Raw genomic sequence first — 23,712 nt, 5'->3', positions numbered from 1 at the left:
ATCAATTCTTCTGTGGTTGAATCTTCTTCCTGCCTTCAGAATCGGCTTTAAGGACAGCAGAGAATATCAGTCTGCTTTTGAATTTTTAACCTGTCAAGTTAACCAGAGAATGCATTTTGTTTCCATTTCTCTCTCTCTCTCTCTCTCTCTCTCTCTCTAATTTTTATTAAAATTTTTGTTTTACAATTTTGAATACTCATTTAAACATCCATAAAATATCAATGACTTCTCTTCCTCTCTTTCCATGGTTCATTTTGCATATCATAAAGGTAAAGGGGCCCCTGACCATCAGATCCAGTCGTGTCCGACTCTGGGGTTGCGGCGCTCATCTCACTCTATAGGCTGAGGGAGCCGGCGTTTGTCCGCAGACAGCTTCCAGGTCACGTGGCCAGCATGACAAAGCTGCTTCTGGCGAACCAGAGCAGCGCACGGAAACGCCGTTCACCTTCCCGCCGGAGCGGTCCCTATTTATCTACTTGCACTTTGATGTGCTTTCGAACTGCTAGGTGGGCAGGAGCTGGGACCGAGCAACGGGAGCTCACCCCGTTGCAGGGATTCGAACCGCCGACCTTCTGATCAGCAAGCCCTAGACTCTGTGGTTTAACCCACAGCGCCACCTGGGTCCCTTCATTGCATATCATAAACCCCTGCATATTTTAGGTAAACTAAACCATTCAGTATTCCATTATTATATCCATCAAAACTTATTTTCCCTGTTGAATTTATCTTAAGGCTGCCAATGTTTTCAAGTGTACACAATTCCTCCCCATATATTCAATAAACATTTTCCAATCTTCTCTAAATGTATGTTTTGTTCTATTTCTTTGATGCTGCAACAAAATCTAAAGAGCACATTTCTGTGCCTATTAAAAGGAGGGTTCTCCGACTATTCCCCCCCCCCCATGTATCTCAACAAGCCATTTATTTTCTCCCTTTTATTTTTTTCAGGTTAAGTGTTAACCAGATCACAGACCAAGGAGTCAGAGTGCTTTACGACGAGATGTCCAAGTACGGAATTGTGAGTTATTTGGGGTACGTATGAATGAGGAGCTCGGATAGCTGTCATGTTAAGGGCCGCTCCCGATGACCAAAGGGAGCCTCGTGAACATCGTGTGTTCATGTGCGACTCTAAAGGTAAAAGTAAAGGGACCCCTGACCGTTAGGTCCAGTTGCAGACGACTCTGGGGTTGCGGCGCTCATCTCGCGTTATAGGCCGAGGGAGCCTGCGTACAGCTTCCAGGTCATGACAAAGCCGCTTCTGGCGAACTAGAGCAGCACGCGGAAACGCCGTTTACCTTCCCGCTGTAGTGGTACCTATTTATCTATTGCACTTTGACGTGCTTTTGAACTGCTAGGTTGGCAGGAGCAGGGACCGAGCAACGGGAGCTCACCCCGTTGCAGAGATTCGAACCGCCGACCTTCTGATCGGCAAGCCCTAGGCTCTATGGTTTAGGCCACAGCGCCACCCGCATCTCTGGCCTGCGCCAAATCAATCCAGCAAGCACCTGGGTGCTAGCCAACACAAAATTCATTGCATCACGGCAAAGCAACAATATTTTAATGGGTTGAGTAGACATAACTGAGTTTGACACATGTAGCAGGACCACATTGCTACACGCTGATAGTTTCATTTGACTTATCTGTTCAAAATAAGCCCATTTTGCTACAATGAATTGTCCCTTCTATAGGATTCCCAATGTGGAGGGTTGGCATTTTAGGTCTGCCATTCACATATTTTAATTTGTAGATGTTAAAGAGCTCCAGATAGGACCCCTTTTCTTCTTCTTTTTACTTTGAAGAGAAATGAAATGTTGCTTGGGGGCCTAATGTTCAGTATAAGAGCTCATGCTTTGTATATAGACAGTCTCTGGTTCAATCCTGGCCAGCTGTAATTTAAAAGGACCCCAGGTTGCAAGGGAGATCTTGGAGAAACACTGCTAGTCAAGAGAAGCCAATACTGGGCCAAACTGGGAATTGTGGGGACCTTCTGGAAGGCAGCTTCCTAACTTTTGTTTTGTTTTGTTTTGTTTTGCTGCTCCTGGGAGGGTGGGAGGAAACAGATTCATGGCTCTTTACAGCTCAAGTAGAATTGTGGAATCGTAGAGTTGGAAGGGGCCACAGGATCATCTAGTCCAACCCCTTGCAATGCAGGAAGCTTTCACCCAATGTGGGACTCGAACCCACAACCCTAGGATTAAGAGTCTCATGCTCTACCGGCTGAGCTATCTAGAAATGGTGGGGGGGGCATTCCCTTCTTCCCTTGTTAGGGCTTATCTGCACAATATGTATGCTTTTCTATATGGAACTGGGGTGCACCTTTAAAATCCCAGCTTTCTATTTTTAAAAAATAGAAATAAAGTGTGTTGCACTTTATTATGGGAGCACTGTAACAAAATACCTTGGAGGAAGCATTTCCCAGCAGGCAAGTGCCACCTAATCTTCTCTCCCCACCCCCATTGTCACTCCCTCATCAGTGTTGGCCCCAGGGGGAGACTTTCCAAAGGAAAGGCGTTTGGATCCTGCCCCCACTCATTTTCCACCGAGTCTTGCGGTTGTCTTTTTTAAAATAATAATTTTATTTATGGTTTCCAGGTTTATACGTTTCCAAAAAAAAAAAAATTACAGTCATTTTAACATTTCAGAACTTGACTTCCTTCCCCCTCTTTCAGTGGTTCCTTCAATTTATATTTATAATATCTTCTGCATATCTAAATTAACTTAATTTGTTCATCTAATCATCTACTTTAATTTATACTCTTAATGCAATAATCCTGCCAATGTTCTTATCTGTTTACAGTTTGTTCATAAATATTCCATAAACCATTCTTTTATAACAAAGTTTGTGGTCTTGATTTCTTATTTTTCCGGTAAATTTCGCCGTAAATTTCTGCATATTCCATGAGTTTTCGTATCCATTCTTCTTTGGCTGGGACTTCTTCTTCTTCTTTCCGCTTTGGGGCAAGTAGCATTCTAGCTGCTGTAATCATGACTAATAAGTTTCTGTACAGTTTGGGTATTCTTGCAGTTGTATTGCAGCTGTGGAGTGAAATAATTATTTCTCCACGTTCTCCATCTTATCACACGCTGGCTCCAAGCCAGGTCTAGGTGCAGGTAAAGAGGGTGTTCATTTTCTGTGAATTGCCCAAGAAGGAGGTGGGTGTTGGCAGACTGGAATAGACCTTGGCACGCGCATTCCTTTCAAAGCCTCTCTAGAATGTGCAACCGATAAGGATCCATATTTTCCCATCCAGCAAGCAACGTGGATACAGTACAGAACACGCTTTGCAGAATTGAGGCAACAGGAGTCTTAAAGCAAACTGCAAACCTCTTTGCTGAACTTGCACAGTTAATTTATCAGGTTCTCGTACAAAATGAGCAGGTCTCTGACCCCAAATGAATTATAGTGGGAGGGTTTTTTTTGGGGGGGAGGGAATCAGATCCCAAGCATCTGATATAATAAGCCTGCTTAGTTTGTAGCTGTTAAAAAGTTACACATTAAACACCCTAAAATAAAATAATCCTTCCAGCAGCACCTTAAAGACCAACTAAGTTTTTTATTTTGGTATGAGCTTTCGTGTGCATGCACACTTCCTCAGATACACTGAAATAGAAGTCCCCAGATGCTTATATATAGAGAAAGGGTGGGGAGGGGTATCACTCAGAAGGGTGGTGGAAATGGGTGATTGACTGACTGGTAGCTGTTGACGACTGTAAATGACTGCAAATGGTCTTGCATGAAAAAGCAAGGGGTGAGATGGCTGAAGATCGCTTTATCATGTATAATGAGATAAGAATCCAACGTCTCTGTTCAAACCAGGTCTTTCAATGGTTTTAAGCTTGGTGATAAGTTGCAATTCAGCAACTGCTCTTTCCAGACTGGATTCTTACCTCATGTGCAGGACTATTTAATTGCTCATCTTCTAACATTGTGTGTGCCAACAGTGCCCTTCAGCGCTCTATATTGGACAAACAGGCCAAACCCTACGCCAAAGGATAAATGGACATAAATCTGACATCAGTGATCACAAGACAGACAAACCAGTAGGAGAACACTTCAATCTCCCAGGACATTCTAAACAAGAGCTCAAAGTAGCTGTCTTATTACAAAAGAATTTCAGAAATAGACTGGAAAGAGAAGTTGCCAAACTTAAAACCATGGAGAGACCAGGTCTGAATAGAGACATTGGATTCTTATCTCATTATAATTTTTAGCAATTTTACCACTTACTTTTTCCTGTAAGACCAATTGCAGTCGTTAACAGTCGTCCACAGGTTTACCACACCTAACAGCCAATCACCCATTCCCACCACCCTGAGTGATACCCCTCCCCACCCTTTCTCTACATACAGTATAAGCGTCTGGGGACTTCTATTTCAGTGTATCTGAGGAAGTGTGCATGCACACGAAAGCTACCAAAATAAAAAACTTAGTTGGTCTTTAAGGTGCTGCTGGAAGGAATTTTTTTTATTTTGTTTAGACTACGTCAGACCAACACGGCTACCTACCTGTAACATTAAACATCGGTTCCTTTTTTTAAAAAAAAATTTCCCTCCCACCCCCCAGCTTGTACAACAACCAGATTACCGATGTTGGAGCCAAGTACGTTGCAAGACTCATCGAGGAATGTCCAAGCCTCACATATGTCAAGTATGTATTTCTAACACCCTCTTTCTACCGTGTTTCTCGGTGCAGCGAAAGCTTGAAAGATACAAGCAGGACTGGAAGAACGCTTGTAGTTGAATGGTTAAATTTTGGAGATAATGGAGATGTAAAAGATTTGGATTATTATAAAAGATGCAGGAGGAAATGACTAACAATAGGACCCACAAAGGGGAGGAGGGAAGTCCAGGAGATTCCCTGGAATCTTGTTTTTATGTTATATATGGGATATGTGATTGTAAAACTTGGATTTGAAAACCAAATAAACAATTTAAAAAGAAAGGAAAAGAAAGCTTGAAGGATAGAGGGAAATATAATTTTTCTTAGACAGTGAAGCTTCTGCATGGATAGCTGCTGTTATTATTATTATTATTATTATTATTATTATTATGCATTTAGGACATTTGTACCCTGCTTTTCAGCCAAAAAAGGCTTCCAGGCCGGCTTACATGCAGCCAAAACAAGGCAGTGCCTCCCCACAGGATTACAGTCTAAAAAGACATGACACACAAGGGAAAGGGGACATGGAGGGAAGAGGAAAATCAAAAGCAAACCTCAGACACCAGTTTCTAAGCAGTTGTTCCCATAACAACCAGCTGGCAGAGTTCAGGGGTAGAAGCTCGCCTCTCGCAGCATAGAAAGAGTTATGCTTCTCTGCTTCTCAGTGATCTAGCTCTCTCTGTCATAGCCAGTTGTCTGCCTGAATAGCGTAAATGGTAACTTACATTTACTAAGTGGTGTGGGTGGCGCTGTGGGTTAAACCACAGAGCCTAGGGCTTGCCGATCAGAAGGTCAGCGGTTCGAATCCCTGCGACGGGGTGAGCTCCCGTTGCTTGGTCCCAGCTCCTGCCAACCTAGCAGTTGGAAAGCACGTCAAAGTGCAAGTAGATAAATAGGTACCGCTACAGCGGTTAGGTAAACGGCGTTTCCGTGCGCTGCTCTGGTTCGCCAGAAGCGGCTTTGTCATGCTGGCCACATGACCTGGAAGCTGTACGCCGGCTCGCTCGTCCAATAACGTGAGATGAGCGCCGCAACCCCAGAGTCGATCACGACTGGACCTAATGGTCAGGGGTCCCTTTACCTTTACCTTTTTATATAGCCAATTTTAATCAGAGCTTCATTTTAATTGGCTGACAATTAAGGACACACTACGTAAAGCTGATTGTGAGGCTGATGCATAGGAGTGAAAGAGAATGAAAAATAAAATATTGAAGATGGCCTTTTAAGAGTACACAGTAGCTTCTTGTTGTTGTTAATATTAATAGTATTATTATATTTTATTTTGACAAAGTAATAATCATACATAAATAAGAAAAAAAATGTGCACCCCACCACCGAGACCATTCCATTGTAACTATCCAACCTCCCAAAATTTCAACACCTCTTGCAATGGTTTGACCCCTTTCCGTTTTAACAGTACAAATTCTACAAACACACCTTCCATATCTCCTCAAAACCGTTTCTCCTGCATGTTCCCCATCTTACCTTAAATTAACTCACATTTTCTTTAGAGTATCTCTAGCCACAAGGAGGTTTTAAAATATGCACACTTGTTTAAATATGAGGAGCCCAAAGGCAGATAATTGGGCAACCAAAAATTCTTTAATCCGCCTATTATGTTGTTTCATTAGGAATTCAGCAAAGTATTCCTTTGTTGGAACCGATTCATTAATAGGTGTTCCAACGAGAGACATTCCGGTTACAAAACAGCAAACACAAGTGAACCTGGTTTTCTTTCTAGAAGTGCAGAAAGAAACACTAGCTAAAATGGCATTGAAGGAATTCCATGGCATTGCTGACTTCAAAGCCCTAAATGGCCTCGGTCCAGTATACCTAAAGGAGCGCCTCCACCTCCATCATTCTGCCCGGACACTGAGGTCCAGCACCGAGGGCCTTCTGGCGGTTCCCTCGTTGCGAGAAGCCAAGTTGCAGGGAACTAGGCAGAGGGCCTTCTCGGTGGTGGTGCCTGCCCTGTGAAACGCCCTCCCAACAGATGTCAAAGAGGAAAACAACTACCAGACTTTTAGAAGACATCTGAAGGCAGCCCTGTTCAGGGAGGCTTTTAATGTTTAATAGATTACTGTGTTTTATTTTTCTGTTGGAAGCCGGCCAGAGTGACTGGGGAAGCCCAGCCAGATGGGCGAGGTATAAATAATAAATGATTATTATTATTATTATTATTATTAATGACTGGCAAAACAAAAATCTACCCACTTGGCATTTCTTTGCAGAATAGGAGCAAACAGAATAACCACAGAAGGAGGGATATGCCTCGCTGATGCCATCCGGAAGAGTAAAACGATGTATGAAATTGGGTAAGTTGGATCACACTTGTTCTTGGTTTTTAATAACTGGGGTTTCCCCTCCCCGCAACGGATCCTGGACACTGAGTGACAGTTTGACTATTCAGAGGGTGTTCTCTTTTTCTTTCTTTTTTTGTCCATTGTTAATGTAAGTTTTTAATATTAATATTATTATTACTATTATTATTTGAATTTATATACCGCCTTATACCCAGGGGTTTCAGGGTAGTTCACAGAATAAAATCAAGATATAAAAGCACATAATAAAAACTTAAACAACAACCCAATAGTCCCGTTCCCCGCACACACACACACAAAAAAAACATTTTAAAAGGGCGGCTGAGCTAACCTGTCCTGAGACCTACTGGTAATAATCAGTGCTTTTTTCTGGGGGGGACGCAGGGGTACACATACCCCTAAACATTTTGTGAATCTTTGTCCATTGACTGTATTTATTTTTCCCAATTTGAACTATAAAATGGTGATCTTTTTCTTGAGTCAAAATGAGAGCATCCCTTAAAAAAAATTAAGAAAAAAAGCACTGGTGGTAATAATAATAATAATAATAATAATAATAATAATAATAATAATAATAATAATTCCCAACTCTTTCTTTTTGACAGGATGTGGGGTAATCAGGTTGGAGACGAAGGGGCCAAAGCCTTTGCAGAAGCATTGCAGAATCACCCGACTATAACAAATGTCAGGTAAGACCATATGTGAGATGGGAACGACGGTTTAAACTCTTCAGGGGACCCATATCTTGAAGGATTATCCTCATGTTAGAAGAGCAAGCACCTCGCATTTCAGAACAATGGAGCACCTTAGAATTGTTCAATGGGGCTGGTGAGGCTGGAGTCACACCATCCAGCATACTGGGATAGGTGCCGGGGCCCGAGCCCCCTCTGGCGGGGTCCGCAACTGATACCCGCCTCAGGTGATTGGACCATAGGTGCCAACTTCCAGATTGAAAAATCCGGGATCGGCAGCTGCGCGGAACCGGACGTCGCGCTGCGGCCATTTTGGAACTGGACAGAGCGACACTGGAAGTCGCTTGTACGCATGCTCTGACCATTTCCAAAATGGCCGCAGCGCCAGAAATTGCTTCTGCGCATGTCCAGAGACTCCAGACATGCACAGAAGGAGCCTCCCCGGGCCAGTAAGAATCCAGGGGATCTACCGGGGGGGTTAAATCCGGGCTGCCAGTGGGAAATGGCTGGAAAAACGTGGGTTTCCCGGGGAATACGGGAGACTTGGCAGCTATGGATTGGACCCGGCCATCCTTTGAATTTCCCACAATGCCCCACAAGGATGCTAGGACAGAGGCATTGTGGGAAATTCAAAGGGTGGCCAGACTCTAGGCCATGGGTAGGCAAACTAAGGCCCAGGGGCCGGATCCAGCACAATTGCCTTCTATATCCGGCCCGCGGACAGTCCAGGAATCAGCGTGTTTTTACAAGAGTAGAATGTGCCCTTTTATTTAAAATGCATCTCTGGGTTATTTGTGGGGCATAGGAATTCGTTCATTTTTTTCTTTCTCAAACTATAGTCAGGCCCCCCGCAAGGTCTGAGGGACAGTGGACTGGCCCCCTGCTGAAAAAGTTTTTTGAACCCCCCCCCCCGCTCTAGGCCTAGGTTAATAGAGTCGGTTGTTGTCAGGATCTGGCTTGGGCAGGAACTAAGTCATCCTCTGAGTCTGTTGTAGCCGAGCAATACCAATAGGCTGTTGGCAGAGAACCGGGGAGTCTAATTTAGAGCAAAAACCTTTTAAAAATCAAATATGATTGATGTCTTAAATGGTGGCATTACAGTACCAATACAAACATTGCCAGTCCATATTTGGCTGTAAAAAGCATTAAAAAATAAAATTGGCGTTGGCAGCTGCTCAGAATTCGGAGAGACGCTTTTAAAACACAATTTTCCTTAAGGGAAAAAGAAAAAGCTTGTCAATCACTTTTCTGTCAACTAACAAACAAACCTTCGACGATTCTCTGTTAAGGAGAAGGGCCGTTTTCCTTCTCCCACAAGATGGCAGACTTTACTGGATTTCATCAAGTGAAAATCTCCAAAGTCTGTTTAGTTGGGTGAGAAGAGAGGGCCGCTTCTTGCAGTGCAATTTTTTTTTTAGAGTGCTCCACCTGCACACAAATGTGTGAATACAAAAAACAACAACAACACACATTTATGCGAAAATAAAATATCATACAAGGAAGCCGTAATTGTTTCTAGTTCTTTCTGGAAGTACAAACCGTGGCAGACCCATGTCTCCCCATGCCGAATGTGTGAAACAGCCGAGAACCAGAGAAAATGTTGAGTCTTTTGTGTTTGGAAATCTCGGTTGAACTCACCGAGAGTGATCCTTGCTGGCTAGTTTTGGTCAAAAGTCCCTCTCTGTCTGCCTTGCCTTCTTTGCAATGGTGTTGGAAGGTTCTGAGCTCTTTGGCGAGAAGGCAGCTGCATGGAATGAATGAATGAATGAGGACGATGATGATACTACTACTACTATTAGTAATAATAATAATAATACACAGCGAAAGCTTAAAATCCAAGATGTTGCACAGTTGAAGTGTCCAATGTTGTATTAGAAGCCAATTGGAATAAAAATATTTTCAAAAGCTTAAAATCTAAGGCGTTGCGCAGTCAAAACATCCAGCGTTGAATTAGAAGCCAGATGGAATAAAAACGTTTTCACTGCCTGCCTGAGAAAACTTAGGGATGATGGTGCTCATCTATGCTCTCTTGGGGGGGGGGGGGTAATCCATAACTAGGGGGCTGTCACTGAAAAGGCCCTTTCTAGTTGTCCACGCCCCGCAGTAACACTTTATCTGATTGGCTCCTTGTCTGTACAGGCAGCAGCCATTGGAGGCTCGGTGAGGGCAGCTGACCTAGCCAGCACCCCAGTTCTGAGCTTGCTTTGTGAAACCTCCCCAGAAACCCCATTTGGTTGCACCTAAGGGACCTGATGGGAAGCACTTTTGAGTGGTCTTCTTCCAAGCCAGGCTTGAGCAGAGCGAGTGTAAGAGAGGCCTTGCGGGATTGTGCTCAGGGAATCCACCTGCATCGGAGCCCAGGGCCTTACGTGAGTGGCCTCGGGTGCAAGAGTTGTAAAACAGCAGCGCCCCTCTCCATGCCACCTCGCAAACTCCATTTTGAAACGGAGAAGCGTCAAAAGCCATTTCTTGATGTGGCCTTGCTCCCCAGAAACCGAAAAAGCCTACAGGTCTCATTGGCAGACGGTTACAGCATGGATTCTGCAAGCTTCAATTCCTTCCTCGCTTCCATTTAGGACACCCATTTGAGGAGGGAGCTCCCAGGTGACTCCATTCTCCCACACCCTTCCGTTTTGCTGTCTCTGTGGGGCATCATTTATCCCTCTGATGAGGTACAGTCGCACACCATGGTTCTCGAACAGAATGCGTTCTGGGAGTCCGCCTAACTCCCGAAATGGTTCGGAAACCAAGGCGCGGCTTCCGATTGGCTGCAGGAGCTTCCTGCACTCAGCCGGAAGACGCGCCGGACATTCGGATTCCAAAAACCATTTGAAAACCGGAACACTCACTTCCAGTTTTCGATCGTTTGGGAGCCGAAACGTACGAGTTCCTAGACGTTCGGCAACCAAAGTACAACTGTTCACATTGCTGGCTTTGAGCGAGAGAGATGAAGTTCCTTGTTTTGGGGCACTTCGAACACCCAAGACACCTTGAACTACCTATGGAAGAAGAAGAAGAAGAAGAAGAAGAAGAAGAAGAAGAAGAAGAAGAAGAAGAAGAAGAAGAAGAAGAAGAAGAAGAAGAAGAAGAAGAAGAAGAAGAAGAAGAAGAAGAATCAAAGTGGAAGTTTTCTGCCAGTTTTGGAAGGATCTTAACAATGTTGATACCTCTGGGAATAACGTCGACAGATCTACATGTGAAGAGGAAGGGCAGGAGAAGAGAGCTGAGGAGGCTGGCATGCAGAGAGCTCCCCGAGGCTTGCTTGAGCCCCAAATGATTTTTCCTCCCTCTCCGCACTTCGAACAGCAGCAGCCCTTCGGGCCACGGCACAAACGGCTGTTGAAACACCCACTCACCAGATACAGGTGCAAGGAAAAAAATTGTGAGAAATCGTAAGAGCGGGGCGTGGGGGGGGGCAACTGCTCTGAGACGTATGGAAATAGCTGCTCTGCTTTTTGGATCCTGACCAAAACGAACAGCTTTCCTAATCGGCTTAATTATCTAGAGTTGTCACTCAAAATGGTTCAAATTTTACTCAGAAGAATTTCCGGACCCAATTATCACGGGGTGGGGCTTTCCTTGCCTGCAAACATTTCCTCCGTTGGCAGAGCGAGGCTGTCGGGTTGCACGGAAACGTTCTCTAGTTATGCGGCCGTTAATGCTTAGTTTCAGGAAGGAAGTCTTTGGGGCAGATATCAAGGCATTTCAAATGTGGGGTGTGTGGGTGTGTTTTCATTCTCTTCTTCTTCACCTCTGCTTTTTTCTTAATGCTACTCTCCAAGAAGTTTCTCATTGACTTTGCAAAATGCATACCCTCCAACATTTCTCAGATGAAAATAAGGATGTCCTATTCAAATAAATAAATAATAATAATAATAATAATAATAATTATAATAATAATTATAATTATACCCCGCCCATTTGACTGGGTTGCCCCAGCCACTCTGGGAGGTTCCCAACATACATAAAAACATAATAAACATTAAAAACATTATTTTCAAAAACTTTCCCTATACAGGGCTGCCTTCAGATGGCTCGGGGGCCGGATAACTCCATACCCTCCAACATTTCTCCGATGAAAATAGGGAAGTCCTAAGGAAAAGTGGGACATCCCGGGATCAAATCAGGAACCGGGGCGGCTTCTGTAAATCAGAGACTGTCCCTGGAAAATAGGGACACTTGGAGGGTCTGACATAGGCTAAGCTAATCCTACTGTGGTTGGGGGGTGGGGTGGGGTGCTGAGAGGTTCCCTGCCCCCAAAGCCCTCCACTTTTGACACCACTGTATGAAACAGAAGGAAGAGGGGTCCTATGCACCATATCTGTGGGACATCCATGTGAAACGTTGTTTGTATACTGTCCGGTCCTGCAAAGCCTCGTCCGGATGCAAGGTTGTTGAAAGAAAACATTTGCTGCTCTTTTGCGTGTGCACTGTTGTAGGAATTTTAAGGTCTTTTATATATGTGTGTGTATGTATGTGTGTGTATATATATATATACATGTGTGTGTATATATGAAATAAATGTTCATAAACGTACCAAGCAAACAGTACAGGAAGACAGGCCTGGAAACCATTTTGACTCCCAAACTGACCAAATATTTCTCTGCGAGGAGGGAGGAAATGAAAAAAAACCTCCCCTTTGTCTCTCTGCTCACAGATCCTGCCTTAAGGGCACATTTAAGATATGAACAGGGTGTGAGTCTGTGTCCTGGCTCAGGAACTAAGTATTTATCATTTCAAAGGACTGGCTAGGCCCCCTGGTAATCCAACATTAACAGGTAACTTGCCATACAGGAGATAAACAAGGTACTCGGATTTCTGCTGTAGACCGTCCCTTTCTATGATGTACGACAGGCACGTCCAACAGGTAGATCGTGATCTACTGGTAGATCACTGGACATCTGTGGTAGATCACTGGTAGATGATTTCCTCTTTCCTAAAAAAAGCTACACAATTTAGACCTGAACCCCTAAAATATGGGCCTTCCTCTTTCCTAAAGAAAGCTCAACAAATTTGACCTGAAGCCCCCCAAAGGGGGTAGATCACTGCCAGTTTTTAACACTGAGAGTAGATCGCAGTCTCTTGGGAGTTGGCCACCCCTGATGTAGGATGACAGGGCCGCCTCAAGCCGGTCGGGTGCCCTGGCGCCGTGGTGCGGAGATCGCTCCGGTGCCCCCGCCCTTGTGGGCGGCGCAGCGTCCTCCTGCCAGCCCGGCACCCCGCGCCACCAAGACTACCCCTAGAGCCGGGCCTGTAGGATGACGTGCCTGGGGGTTGGTCTTGGGCTGCACCCCTTCTGTGATGTGTGTATGATGTATGTATGACGCTTCTAGAGGTGGCTCTGATTGGAGGGGGGGATTTTAAATTGTTTATATAAGGGCGGGCAGGCTTTTGTTCGGGGGTTCTTCTCCTCCTTTGTCCTGCCATGAGGGAAGACCCTGTTGCAACAGTCAATATAAAGATCAAGCTTACTAGCTGCTTTGCTTCTCAATATTCTCTGCTTGGCTCTGTCATTTCCTCTTACCGATGGAGAACTCTGTAAGGCCCTTGTACCCCATAAGGGAATAAGGCCAGATTTTATTTATAACAGAACGCATGTGCATCTTTTAAATATTTCCCCTCCTGTCTTTTGCTTCGCAGTCTTGCGTTTAACGGCATCACCACCGAAGGGGGGAAAAGCATCGCAGAAGCCATGAAGCACAACAGCACCGTGAATATATTTTGGTAAGGATCCGCTTGTCGGCAGATTCTGGGAGGGGGGGCAGCTTCGCGGGGCTTGCCTCTCCTTACAAGGAGAGGGGACATGGGTGCTAAACCCACAAACACTGGATGGGAGGGGTTCTACATGGCGGGTGCACCTCTCACGGCCCGTACCAGGTTCCAGAGTGGGCCTAAGTCGGAGTGGCGGATTTTTGTGCAAGCTACATGAGGGAACTGGAAGGATCACTTTGAGCACAGAAGAGGCCAAGGGACGCAGTGAGGATAACAAATAAACCACAACAGGAAACTTCAGATTTTGTTTGGTGCATTTCTACCCTATCGTGTGAGACCAATAGCGGCCCCTCCCCTCCAGGCTGACAATCGAAAAGACGACGCAAAAGGAAAGAGGTTTGAGGAGGGAGGAGGAAAACAAGCAAACCCTTAGAAAGTTACATCCAGGCTGAAGCACAAGGTGGCGCTCCAGCCGTGGTTGGGGCAACTCCTCTTTATCACTGGCCATGTTGACTGGGGGCTGTTGGGTGTTGGAGTCGAACGACACCCAGATGACCACATGTTCTCCACCCCCGAGTTATGACGTAGCTCTTAGGATGACCAGCTGGAATGGAAACATCGGCCTTGATTCCCCTCTCTACCTCTGCTGCAGCCGGATATGTTGAGTTTTGCATTCGGAGATCACCTCCCTTTTCCTTGTAGCGTAAGCCGTGGTCCTGTTGGAAGGGATGTGTTTTTTCGCAGCAAGACAGCCAAGCTAATGTGCCCCAGCCAGGAAGTGGTGGTGATCGAACAGCTTTGTACTTGTGAATTGGAAGAACCAGCATCCCCTCCCACCGCCATGTTGCTGAGCTCTCAAGGGCCTGAGAATCTGACCAAATATGATTGATTGATTGATTGATTGAATTTATATACCGCCCTATACCTGGAGGTCCCGAGGCAGCTCACAGAATAAAATCAAGATATAAAACCACAAAATACAGTTGGAACCTCGGTTGTCGAACGTAATCCATTCCGGAAGACCACTCAACTTCTGAAACCTTTGACAACTGAGGCGCAATTGCCAGTCGGCAAAATCCATTGAAAAAAATGGAGAAACACGCCTCAGAAGCCGTTTGACTTCCAAGGCGCGTTCGGAAAAGGAAGCATTACACTTCCAGGTTGTTGGTGTTCGAAAGCCGAAACATTCGACTTCTGAAGCGTTCAACAACCGAGGTTCCACTGTACATAATAAAAATGAAAACAACAACCCAATCGCCCCCCTCCCCCCACAAAAACTCACATTTTAAAAAGGCATAGGATGTAAATCAGATATCAACCAAAGGCCTGGTTACAAAGGAATGTTTTTGCCTGGCACCTAAAGGTGTATAATGAAGGTGCCAGGCGAACTTCCCTGGGGAGAGCATTCCACAGTCAGGGAGCCACTGCAGAGAAGGCCCCGTTCTCGTGTTGCCACCCTCCAGACCTCTTGAGGAAGGGGCACACAAAGAAGGGCCTCAGAAGATGATCTCAAGGTCTGGGTAGGTTCATATGGCAAGAGGCAGTCCTTGAGGTGCTGCGGTCCTGAGCCGTGGTGTGTGTGGGGGGGTTTAACCCACCATGGTTTCCCTAGCATTTCGGTGTGTTCCGAGTAGTTTTGGGAGAGTAATTCTGCCTTTGCTGATAAGACCCTGCGGGGTCGTTCTAGCAGCCCAAGGATGTCTGAGCTAGCAAGAACCAGCATCAGAGCTGAGACCACATCCAACCCCAGGGAGCAGCAGTGAGTTTTCAAAAAGTAAACCCTTTTAAGTATCCCCTGTATTAAAAGCAGCTGATTAAGTTGACTACATCTGATGATTAAAAGAATCAAAAATGAACTTGGGAGCGTACGGTGAGAGATTTAAATGTGGGAAGGGATGGAAGGCTAGAGAGAAGCAGTGCTGGCGGGGGGAGTATAGCTAGATTTTTGAACCCTAAATTACAGATCCCTGGAGGAAAGAGGGATCTTCAGTGGAGAGCAAGAGACATTTCCTCCTCCCAAACCGAGTTATCCAGGTAGATGAGTCTCCATCCCATTGCGTTAACAAACAGGTTAGACCAATGGAGCTTTTGTAGTGCTTGTTTTTAATTTGTTAGTTTACTTTTTTTTAAAAAAACAACCACATGATATTCATTTAAAAGAAATCCCAGCACAGATGACAACAAAAATCAGCAAGCAGCGAACGATTTAGCATTAGCCAGGTGTGTTCGCACAGCCTTTGGTGGCACACCTGTAAGACACCCCGTAATTATCGTAAGGAATATCTTTCTACTCCTTTGTGCCCCAGACGTTCTCCCTCCTGTGCCTTTGAACCGGTTTTGAAGCAGGGGCACAAAACACCCCACCTGACGCACTGGAAAGCCAAGCCCTCTCTTGTTCCACCGTCGTTCTAACCATGCCTGGCTGATCACAACAGCCGCGTTTCTGGAGGCAATAAATTACATTGTGCTTTTGGAACAGCCAGTCCCGGGCATTGACGGTAAAGGGGAGGCAACTTTGGATTGCGTCCCAAGTGCTGCCCGAGATCTGATGCAAGGCTGCAACGCTGTCGATGGCTTGAACAGTGAAGAGCTTGGGTTGAAGGAACAGCACCAGTGTCCTTTGTCCTAGGCTGCAGTGCCCTGAAAAGAGAGCCTGGGGAACCTATGGGCAGCCATGATCCTAGCTCTGCAAACAAGGAAGAGAGGCAGACTCTTGGAAGTGGAGCTGCTCAGAGAAGGGATCCTTTGGGGAACATGGATTTGAGGGACAAGAAACGGGACCTGCTAGAACCTACCCTCCGAGCAGACTTGAAGGGTTGGACTAGATGACTCTCAGGGTCCCTTCCGACGCTACAATTCTATTTGTGTTGATAATCATCAAGGGATCGACATAATGGATGAACCAGGCAATAGATATAGGACATAATATAGATTTTAATCTTTGGGGGGGGGGGGGACTTCGGAAGAGCGACCTGAAGTTTACAGCTTGTTATTCCTTGAAGGAGAACTACCTGAAAATGATTTACAGGTGGTATTTAACACCAAGTAGACTTGCTAAGGGGACCCAGGTGGCGCTGTGGGTTAAACCACAGAGTCTAGGGCTTGCTGATCAGAAGGTCGGCGGTTCGAATCCCCACGACGGGGTGAGCTCCCGTTGCTCGGTCCCAGCTCCTGCCCACCTAGCAGTTCGAAAGCACATCAAAGTGCAAGTAGATAAATAGGGACCGCTCTGGCGGGAAGGTAAACGGCATTTCCGTGCACTGCTCTGGTTCGCCAGAAGCAGCTTTGTCATGCTGGCCACATGACCCGGAAGCTGTCTGCGGACAAACGCCGGCTCCCTCGGCCTATAGAGCGAGATGAGCACCGCAACCCCAGAGTCGGACACGACTGGACCTGATGGTCAGGGGGCCCTTTACCTTTAGACTTGCTAAGATGTTTAAGACAGAATTGGATAAGTGCTGGACATGCAATGAGACTGAGGGTACATGGCGGACTTGTAAAAGGGTAAAAGAGTATTGGGAAATAATTTATAATGAATTGAAAAAAAAATGTTTAAATGTACTTTTCAAAAAAATACCCAGAATCCTTTTTGTTGGGGATAATTCAGATGGAAATTCCCAGGTGTCAAAAAAAGGTTATTTATGTATGCCACTACTGGGGCCCATGTTTTGTTAGCCCCAAAATGGAAAACAAGCGAAGTCCCAAATAAAGAATGGCAATATTAGGTCCAGCTTGTGGACCTAACATATACAGGTGAAACTCGGAAAATTAGAATATCCATGTCAAAATGATTGTAAAATTAGTGAAATGTACACGCTTGAAAAGTATAAACAAAATTTTTTTTTAAAGAAAAGAAAAATCCCTTTCGCTTCTCTCACCAGGCTAACAAAGAACGAGCTGGATGACGAAGCAGCCGAATGCTTTGCCGAAATGGTAAAGGTCAACAAGCGATTGGGTCATCTATGGTGAGTTGTCTTGGCTCACGGAGAAGGAGCTCTTGAGTCGCTGCCTCGGGCTACGAGTCACATTTCAGTCACTGTACATTTTCTACACAAAGACCCGACCCTGAGCTTTGGGCTCCTTTTGACAGAAAGGTCATTGGAAGCCCTTAATTTGCATTGAGGCATCAGATTCATGCTGATCTAATGTTTGAGTGCCTCATTCTTCACAATTCCCGGAAGGAGTTGCTGAACCAGTGATTGGATGTGTGATTCATCACCATGGTGAAAGCTAGGAGAGAAATTAGTTGGACTTTTGAGGGATTCCTATGCAGATGACATGTTTAAAAATGTAGCAAACCGTCAAACGTTGAAAGCCTTCAGATGTCTTCTAAAAGTTGTGTAGTTCTTTATTTCCTTGACATCTGATGGGAGGGCTTTCCACAGGGTGGGCGCCACCACCGAGAAGGCCCTCTGCCCGGTTCCCTGTAACCTCACTTCTCGCAGGGAGGGAACCGCCAGAAGGCCCTCGGTGCTGAACCTCAGTGTCCAGGCTGGACGATGGGGTGGAGACGCTCCTTCAGGTATACTGAGCCGAGGCCATTTAGACCTTTCAAGGTCAGCACCAAAACTTTGAATTGTGCTTGGAAACGGAGCCAATGTAGGTCTTTCAGGTCCAGTGTTATGTGGTCTCGGCAGCCACCCCATTCACCAGTCTGGCTGCCGCATTCTGCATTAGTTGTAGTTTCCGGGTCACCTTCAAAGGTAGCCCCACGTATAGCGCATTGCTGTAATCCAAGCAGGAGATAATTAAAGCATGTACCGCTCTGGCGAGGCAGTCTGTGGGCAGGTAGGGTCTCAGCCGGCGTCGCAGATGGAGCTGGTAGACAGCTGCCCTGGACACAGGTGTCCCATGTACAAAGTGTTTAGTTTAATCACCACCAGCAAAACACCAGCAAAATTGTAAGGCTTGGCTCTCGTTTGTAAGGCTTGGCTGACATTTCCTTTTGTCCGTGTGTTTTGTTTTTCCATTATTATAAACAAATTATCCCTGAGTGACTAATGCTAAAGAAATAAAAGCCTTGAAGCTTTTCTTTTAAAAAATCAAAAAATAAATTGCAGTGCTCTGGGCAAAGAAAAACGGGAGTGATCGAACTCCAAGGTGACTTTAGGTATTTTTGATGGTTGGCCCCTCTGAGCCAGTCTCTTCCTGGCTCCTCTCTTGCGGTGCCAGCCCAAAGTGGCCAGTGAATTGCCTTCCCCGGCCGTCGCTTTGGATCCGTCATGAATAATCCCCCAGACAGCTGCTCTCCTGTGATCAGAGAGCAGCTGTGTGGTCAATTATACAATTAAGCTCAGTAACCCTGAAAGTCGCCCATGCACTTTAGACTGAAGAGGCTTGGAGCCTCTTGGCCGCGCTTCTATGGGGGGATTGTCTGATGCCAAGCAGGGCAGCCATGCAGATGGAAATCAGAAACCACCAGTTCCTGGCAAGACCCCAGCCTTGTTCAGCAAAAAAAAGGAGTGTTGATTTTCCGCTTCAGACACACCGTGCCCAAGCCAAGTGCGTGACAGGCAGGGTGCTGTGGACCGGGCGCAAACAGAGAGAGTTTTCACCGGCGCTGAGGGCTTTCCTTTCTGTTCTTTCTCTCTCTCTCTTTTTTTAGGCTTATCCAGAATCAGATTACTAGCAGAGGTGCCAAGTGCCTGGCTGATGCTCTCAAGCACAATACGGCCATTAAAGAGATCTGGTAAGGACGGCGGCCGTGCGGCATTCCAAAGTGCGGCAGTCGCACTCCAACTGCCTGCTTAGACCCATGTGCAGGATCTCGTCTAGTGAGACGGGGAGCCTGTGGCCCTTTAGATGCCATTGGGGCTTCCAAGTCTCATCAGCATGGCCTAACATCCACATGCTCTCCGTTTGCTGATGTACAACGAAACATGCATGGGATGTTCTCACACGCGACACAGTGGCAAAACGCCTTGCGTCTTGGCCACTTTTGTGCTTTGGCGATTGAATGCGCACCCAAATCCATTCCACCTGTTTCTGGGGCCAAGAGGGCAAACGCGCCAAGAGAGATTGTGGAGCTGAGTTGGACCGCTGTTCCCGCCACAGTCACCTTGACTTCTGAGCATGGGGGTCCTTCAAACGCAAATCAGGAGTCTGTATCATTTGGATAGTTGGGAGCAAGTAATCCCGCCCTGTGCTCACAGTCTTAACTAAGGAAGGAATAGCAGAGATCTGGAAGAATCGTGTTGGGAGCCCTGCATGCAGTCGTGGGCCACCAGCTGGCTAGACCTAAGGTGCCCAGCCACATCTTTGATTGACATTTAAATCACAAGTCTCTCAATGTGGCTGTCAGTAGTCATAACCAAGTCCCATAGAAACCTGTGGACCAGGTTATTCAGGCCCAGTGACAGTTAACTTTTTAGCTGGCTCAGGATCAGCGTTTGTCAATTTTGCCTCTTGGTTTATAAGCTGGTGCCGAAGACTCTTACCAGGGGCGTCTTAGCCATAGAGGCTACTGGCGCAAGGCGCCACGGCGCCAAGTTCTGGAGGGCGCCTCCGCCATGCTGTGCCATGCCCAGAGCCTCAAGCCCAGAGCCTGCCGGCAGCGTTGCCCTCGCCTGCCTCTTCTCTGGCTGCGGGCGCTGTTGTGGGGAAGCTGGCCGCGAGCCACCCATCGGCGCGGCAGCCAGGGCTCCCTGGGCGGCAGTTTGGGGATGCCTGGTCTAGGACAATGGGGGTTTCAAACGCTGGTCTTGACTAGCCACCTAAAACTGTTCAGAGATGGGGCCAGGGGCATTTTAGTAGGGAGGGAGTTCTATGTCTTAAAGGAGCCACCACTGAAGAGGCCATTTCCCAGGCCTCATCTTGAGAAAGGACCACCACGAGGGTCTCACCTTCTGATCTCAGAACACAAGTAGGTAGATGTGGAAGAAGGCATTCTTGCAGATAGTTGCGCTTCAATATCTGCCCTGTTCTGCTGAGCCCAGAGCACATCAGCTAGGTGAAATTCTTGCACCAGAAAGAAGAGAGCCTTAGCTTATATCTTGTGATCTCTAAAGGGAAGTGTGTGACTTTCAATATGTTTTAGTATTGCCGCCTGCTACTGGCTAAGCATTCCCAAGAGATGAAAACCTCTTGGATTTCTCTAGGTGGAAATTTCACGTCCTCGTCAGAAACCCAGGGCTACCTTGTGCCATTCGTCCCAAAACAAACAGGCAACAGGAAGAGCGCCAAAAGAAAGAAAGCGCGAGAGAACCTTCAGAAACAGCTGCTTTATTTTAATTTCTCTTTCCCTCCCCCCCTCCCTCTTTCCACCTCCAACAGCTTAAATGGAAACCTAATAAGCCAAGAGGATGCGAAAACTTTTGAAGATGAAAGGAGGCTCGTTTTCTTTTGAGATGGGGGGGGGGGGAATTCAGGTTGGACGGCTGTCAAGATGCCAGGCCTTTGGAACAGTGGTGGCTGAAGCCCGAATGCGATGTGCAATTGACTCCTCGAGGGTGGAAGACATGTGCCTTACATTGTGCTTAAAAATAAATATCTCCATGCTGCTGTTTTTACATCTTTTAACAGAGTCTTGACGGTAGTTGTTGCCTTAATAACTAACCATTTGCACCCTACTTCAAAGGGGGAATCGTTTATCAACTGACACAATCGTTTGTTGTTACCGTACTTTATTATGTACGTAAATGCTAAAAATTGTGTGTGTGTGTGTGTGTGTGTGTGTGAGAGAGAGAGAGAGAGAGAGAGAGAGAGAGAGAGAGAGAGAGAGAAATTTATGAACCGATGTGGTTAAAAAAAATATGTAGGACATTCACAAGCTAAGAGCAATCTCACCTGGCAGTTGAGCAAGTGAATATCATTCATCCAAGTCTGGGATAGCTCACTCAGTAAAGGATGAGACTCTTAACCTCAAGGCCATGTGTTTGAGCCCCATGTTCATCGCTTGGGGTTGGACTTGATGACCCTCGTGGTCCCTTCCAGCTCTACAATTCTATGGTTCTATTTTTGATTATTCTAATTTCAGTTCCTTTCTGCTCTATCCGCAGTGACAGCATTTTCTTGACTTAAGGCTTCATCAGCCTTGACTAGTGTGCAATCTCTTCGTGATCTTCGGCAGGAGGGGTTGAGAGTCCAATCTGCAGAGAGACAGGGAAGTGGGAGGGGGAAAGGAGACATACACCATAATACAGTGGTACCTCGTGTTCTAAGCAAAATCTGCTCTTATTCCCTTATGGGGTACACAAGAGCCTTATTGGGTTCTCCATCGGTTGGAGAATATATAACAGAGGCCAACCAGAGAAGTTTGAGAAGCAAAGCCTTTATTTGCTGTTGCAACAGGGTCCTTCCCCTCACGCAGGAGAACAAGGAAGGAACCCAGAACAAAAGAGAACCTCCACTTTTATCAGTTTCCCCATCACCAAGAAACGCCCCCAATACATCATTCCTACATCACAGCTATGTAATCAATACCTCACAAAAAAGGAGGGTTCAAGGTAGAAATCTGAGCACTTTTGACACCTCTCCTAGTCCTCCTATCACCCCTCCCAGGTGTGAATTCCTAAACACAAAGAGAAATTAACATTTTTATAAGAGTTGATCACTGTCTTTTGTTCAGAGGAGTCTTCCATTGTGAATGAGATACCACTGACAGCGAATTATGGCTCCCAAGTTGCTAGTCATGTGGAAATGTGCGCATATGCTGATCCTTAAGCCTTCCTTAAGGCAGGGTTGAGTCCAAGCGGGAGGGGTGCGGGTCTCTGGAGTGGAGCAGAGGCGAAGAAGGTGGTGTTGCGAGGGATTCTGGGTAACTGCAGCTGTCAGGTTCGGTCACCCCTCTCTGTTCATTAGTAATGGTGTCCTGCAACCCCCCCAATATTATTTTATAACACTCGCAAGACGAAATTAATTCGTTCCACGAGTCATTTCGTGTTGCGATAATTTCGTCTTGCAAAGCGCGGTTTCCCATAGGAATGCATTGAAATTTAATTAATGCGTTCCTATGGGGGGGAAGAAAGTGCAAAGAAAGGCGCCGACTCACCCGCCATGGTCGCTCCGGAAGTTTTTAAGGCTCTGGGGAGGGGGAAGCAGGAGGAGGGCCAGGGAGAGGCTCCCTCCCTCCTTCCCCAGCAGCCATTCATGCCCAACCAGGCAGCCAGTGGGGCGGGACGGGGGCGGATGGAGCGCTTTGGCAGCCCGCGCTCTGCTCAATGACGGCCGCTCTCCCGTTCACGCACCTCCGCGCAGCCATGCCATCCTACTCGGTGACGGTGGCAACGGGCAGCCAGTGGTTCGCGGGCACCGACGAGTAAGGGAGGGGCGCGGGCGGGACGACAATGGAAACTTCTGCCCACTCCCTCCCTCCTTCCCTAGCAGCCGTTCACACTCCGTTCGCACTCCCAACCAGACGGCCGCTCTCCCGTTCGCGCGCCTGCCCTGCTTCGTCTTGCAAAGCACGGCCATAGGAAACTCCGTCTTGCGAGTTTTTCTTTGTGCGAGGCGTTCGTCTAGCGAGGTATCACTGTATAGGGCTAAGCGGAAGCTCCACTTTGGCTGGCGGAAACCCCTCACGCCATGCCAACAAACCTCTAGCGAGCAGGTGCTCTGTGTGCTTGTCATTGCTTGCCACCTCCTGGGATGCAGGTGGCGCTGTGGTCTAAACCACTGAGCCTCTTGGGCTTGCTGATCGTAAGGTCGGTGGTTCGAATCCCCGCAACGGAGTGAGCTCCTTTTGCTCGGTCCCAGCTCCTGCCAACCTAGCAGTTCGAAAGCACGCCAGTGCAAGTAGATAAAGAGGTACTGCTCTGGTGGGAAGGTAAATGGCGTTTCCGTGCGCTCTGGTTTCCGTCACCATTGCGCCAGAAGCGGTTTAGTTAGGCTGGCCACACGACCCAGAAAGCTGTTTGTGGACAAACGCCATCTCCCTCGGCCTGAAAGCGAGATGAGCGCCGGCAACCCCAGTCGCCTTTGACTGGACTTAACCGTCCGATCCTTTACCTTTGCCTTTTTACCTTGCCACCTCCATAGTCTCGTTCAGCAGGAAACAGGAGATGAAGGCTTTGCATTAGTGCCTTAGTCCCAGCCTTTCCCAAGTTGGTGGTCCCCAGGTGGGCCCGCTGGGGCTGATGGGAACTGTAGTCCAAAATATCTGGAAGGCAGCTTGGGGGATGGGGGCGGGGTGGCGGTTGCCTTTGTCTGTGTGCCACTTGCCAACAGATCGGAATGAAACAGGTGACATCCTGCAAACATACGGTAGTGCCAGCAAATCAGGATAAAGGCTCCACAAACAGTGACGGGCATATCACCTCCCCGCAGACTTTGTGCAAACAAATCAGGGTGAACGCTCAGCAAACAGGTCGGTTTAGAAGCAACCTGGGTC

General features: G+C 46.8%; 1 protein-coding gene across 5 annotated transcripts in view; it reads left to right on the top strand.

Moving 5' to 3' along the window:
* The window catches only part of NOD1 (nucleotide binding oligomerization domain containing 1), a 34,604-nt gene extending 13,712 nt beyond the window's left edge, over nucleotides 1-20,892 (top strand). For 4 of the 5 annotated variants that reach the window (XM_035129229.2, XM_035129228.2, XM_060280646.1 and 1 more), the window contains exons 5-12: nucleotides 949-1,032; nucleotides 4,565-4,648; nucleotides 6,892-6,975; nucleotides 7,587-7,670; nucleotides 13,314-13,397; nucleotides 17,267-17,350; nucleotides 18,991-19,074; nucleotides 20,658-20,892. In XM_035129229.2, coding sequence (XP_034985120.2) covers nucleotides 949-1,032; nucleotides 4,565-4,648; nucleotides 6,892-6,975; nucleotides 7,587-7,670; nucleotides 13,314-13,397; nucleotides 17,267-17,350; nucleotides 18,991-19,074; nucleotides 20,658-20,730 — 661 coding nt within the window. In that variant the 3' untranslated portion in view covers nucleotides 20,731-20,892. The remainder of the gene's footprint in view (nucleotides 1-948; nucleotides 1,033-4,564; nucleotides 4,649-6,891; nucleotides 6,976-7,586; nucleotides 7,671-13,313; nucleotides 13,398-17,266; nucleotides 17,351-18,990; nucleotides 19,075-20,657) is intronic. The other variant, XM_060280647.1, reaches the window with a different exon arrangement.
* Nucleotides 20,893-23,712: the final 2,820 nt, after the last annotated feature.

This window comes from Zootoca vivipara, chromosome 12 (assembly GCF_963506605.1).
Source record: "Zootoca vivipara chromosome 12, rZooViv1.1, whole genome shotgun sequence".
Classification (NCBI taxonomy): domain Eukaryota; kingdom Metazoa; phylum Chordata; class Lepidosauria; order Squamata; family Lacertidae; genus Zootoca; species Zootoca vivipara.
Note: the sequence above shows the minus strand (reverse complement) of the source record. Positions and strands in the feature narration are given on the sequence as shown.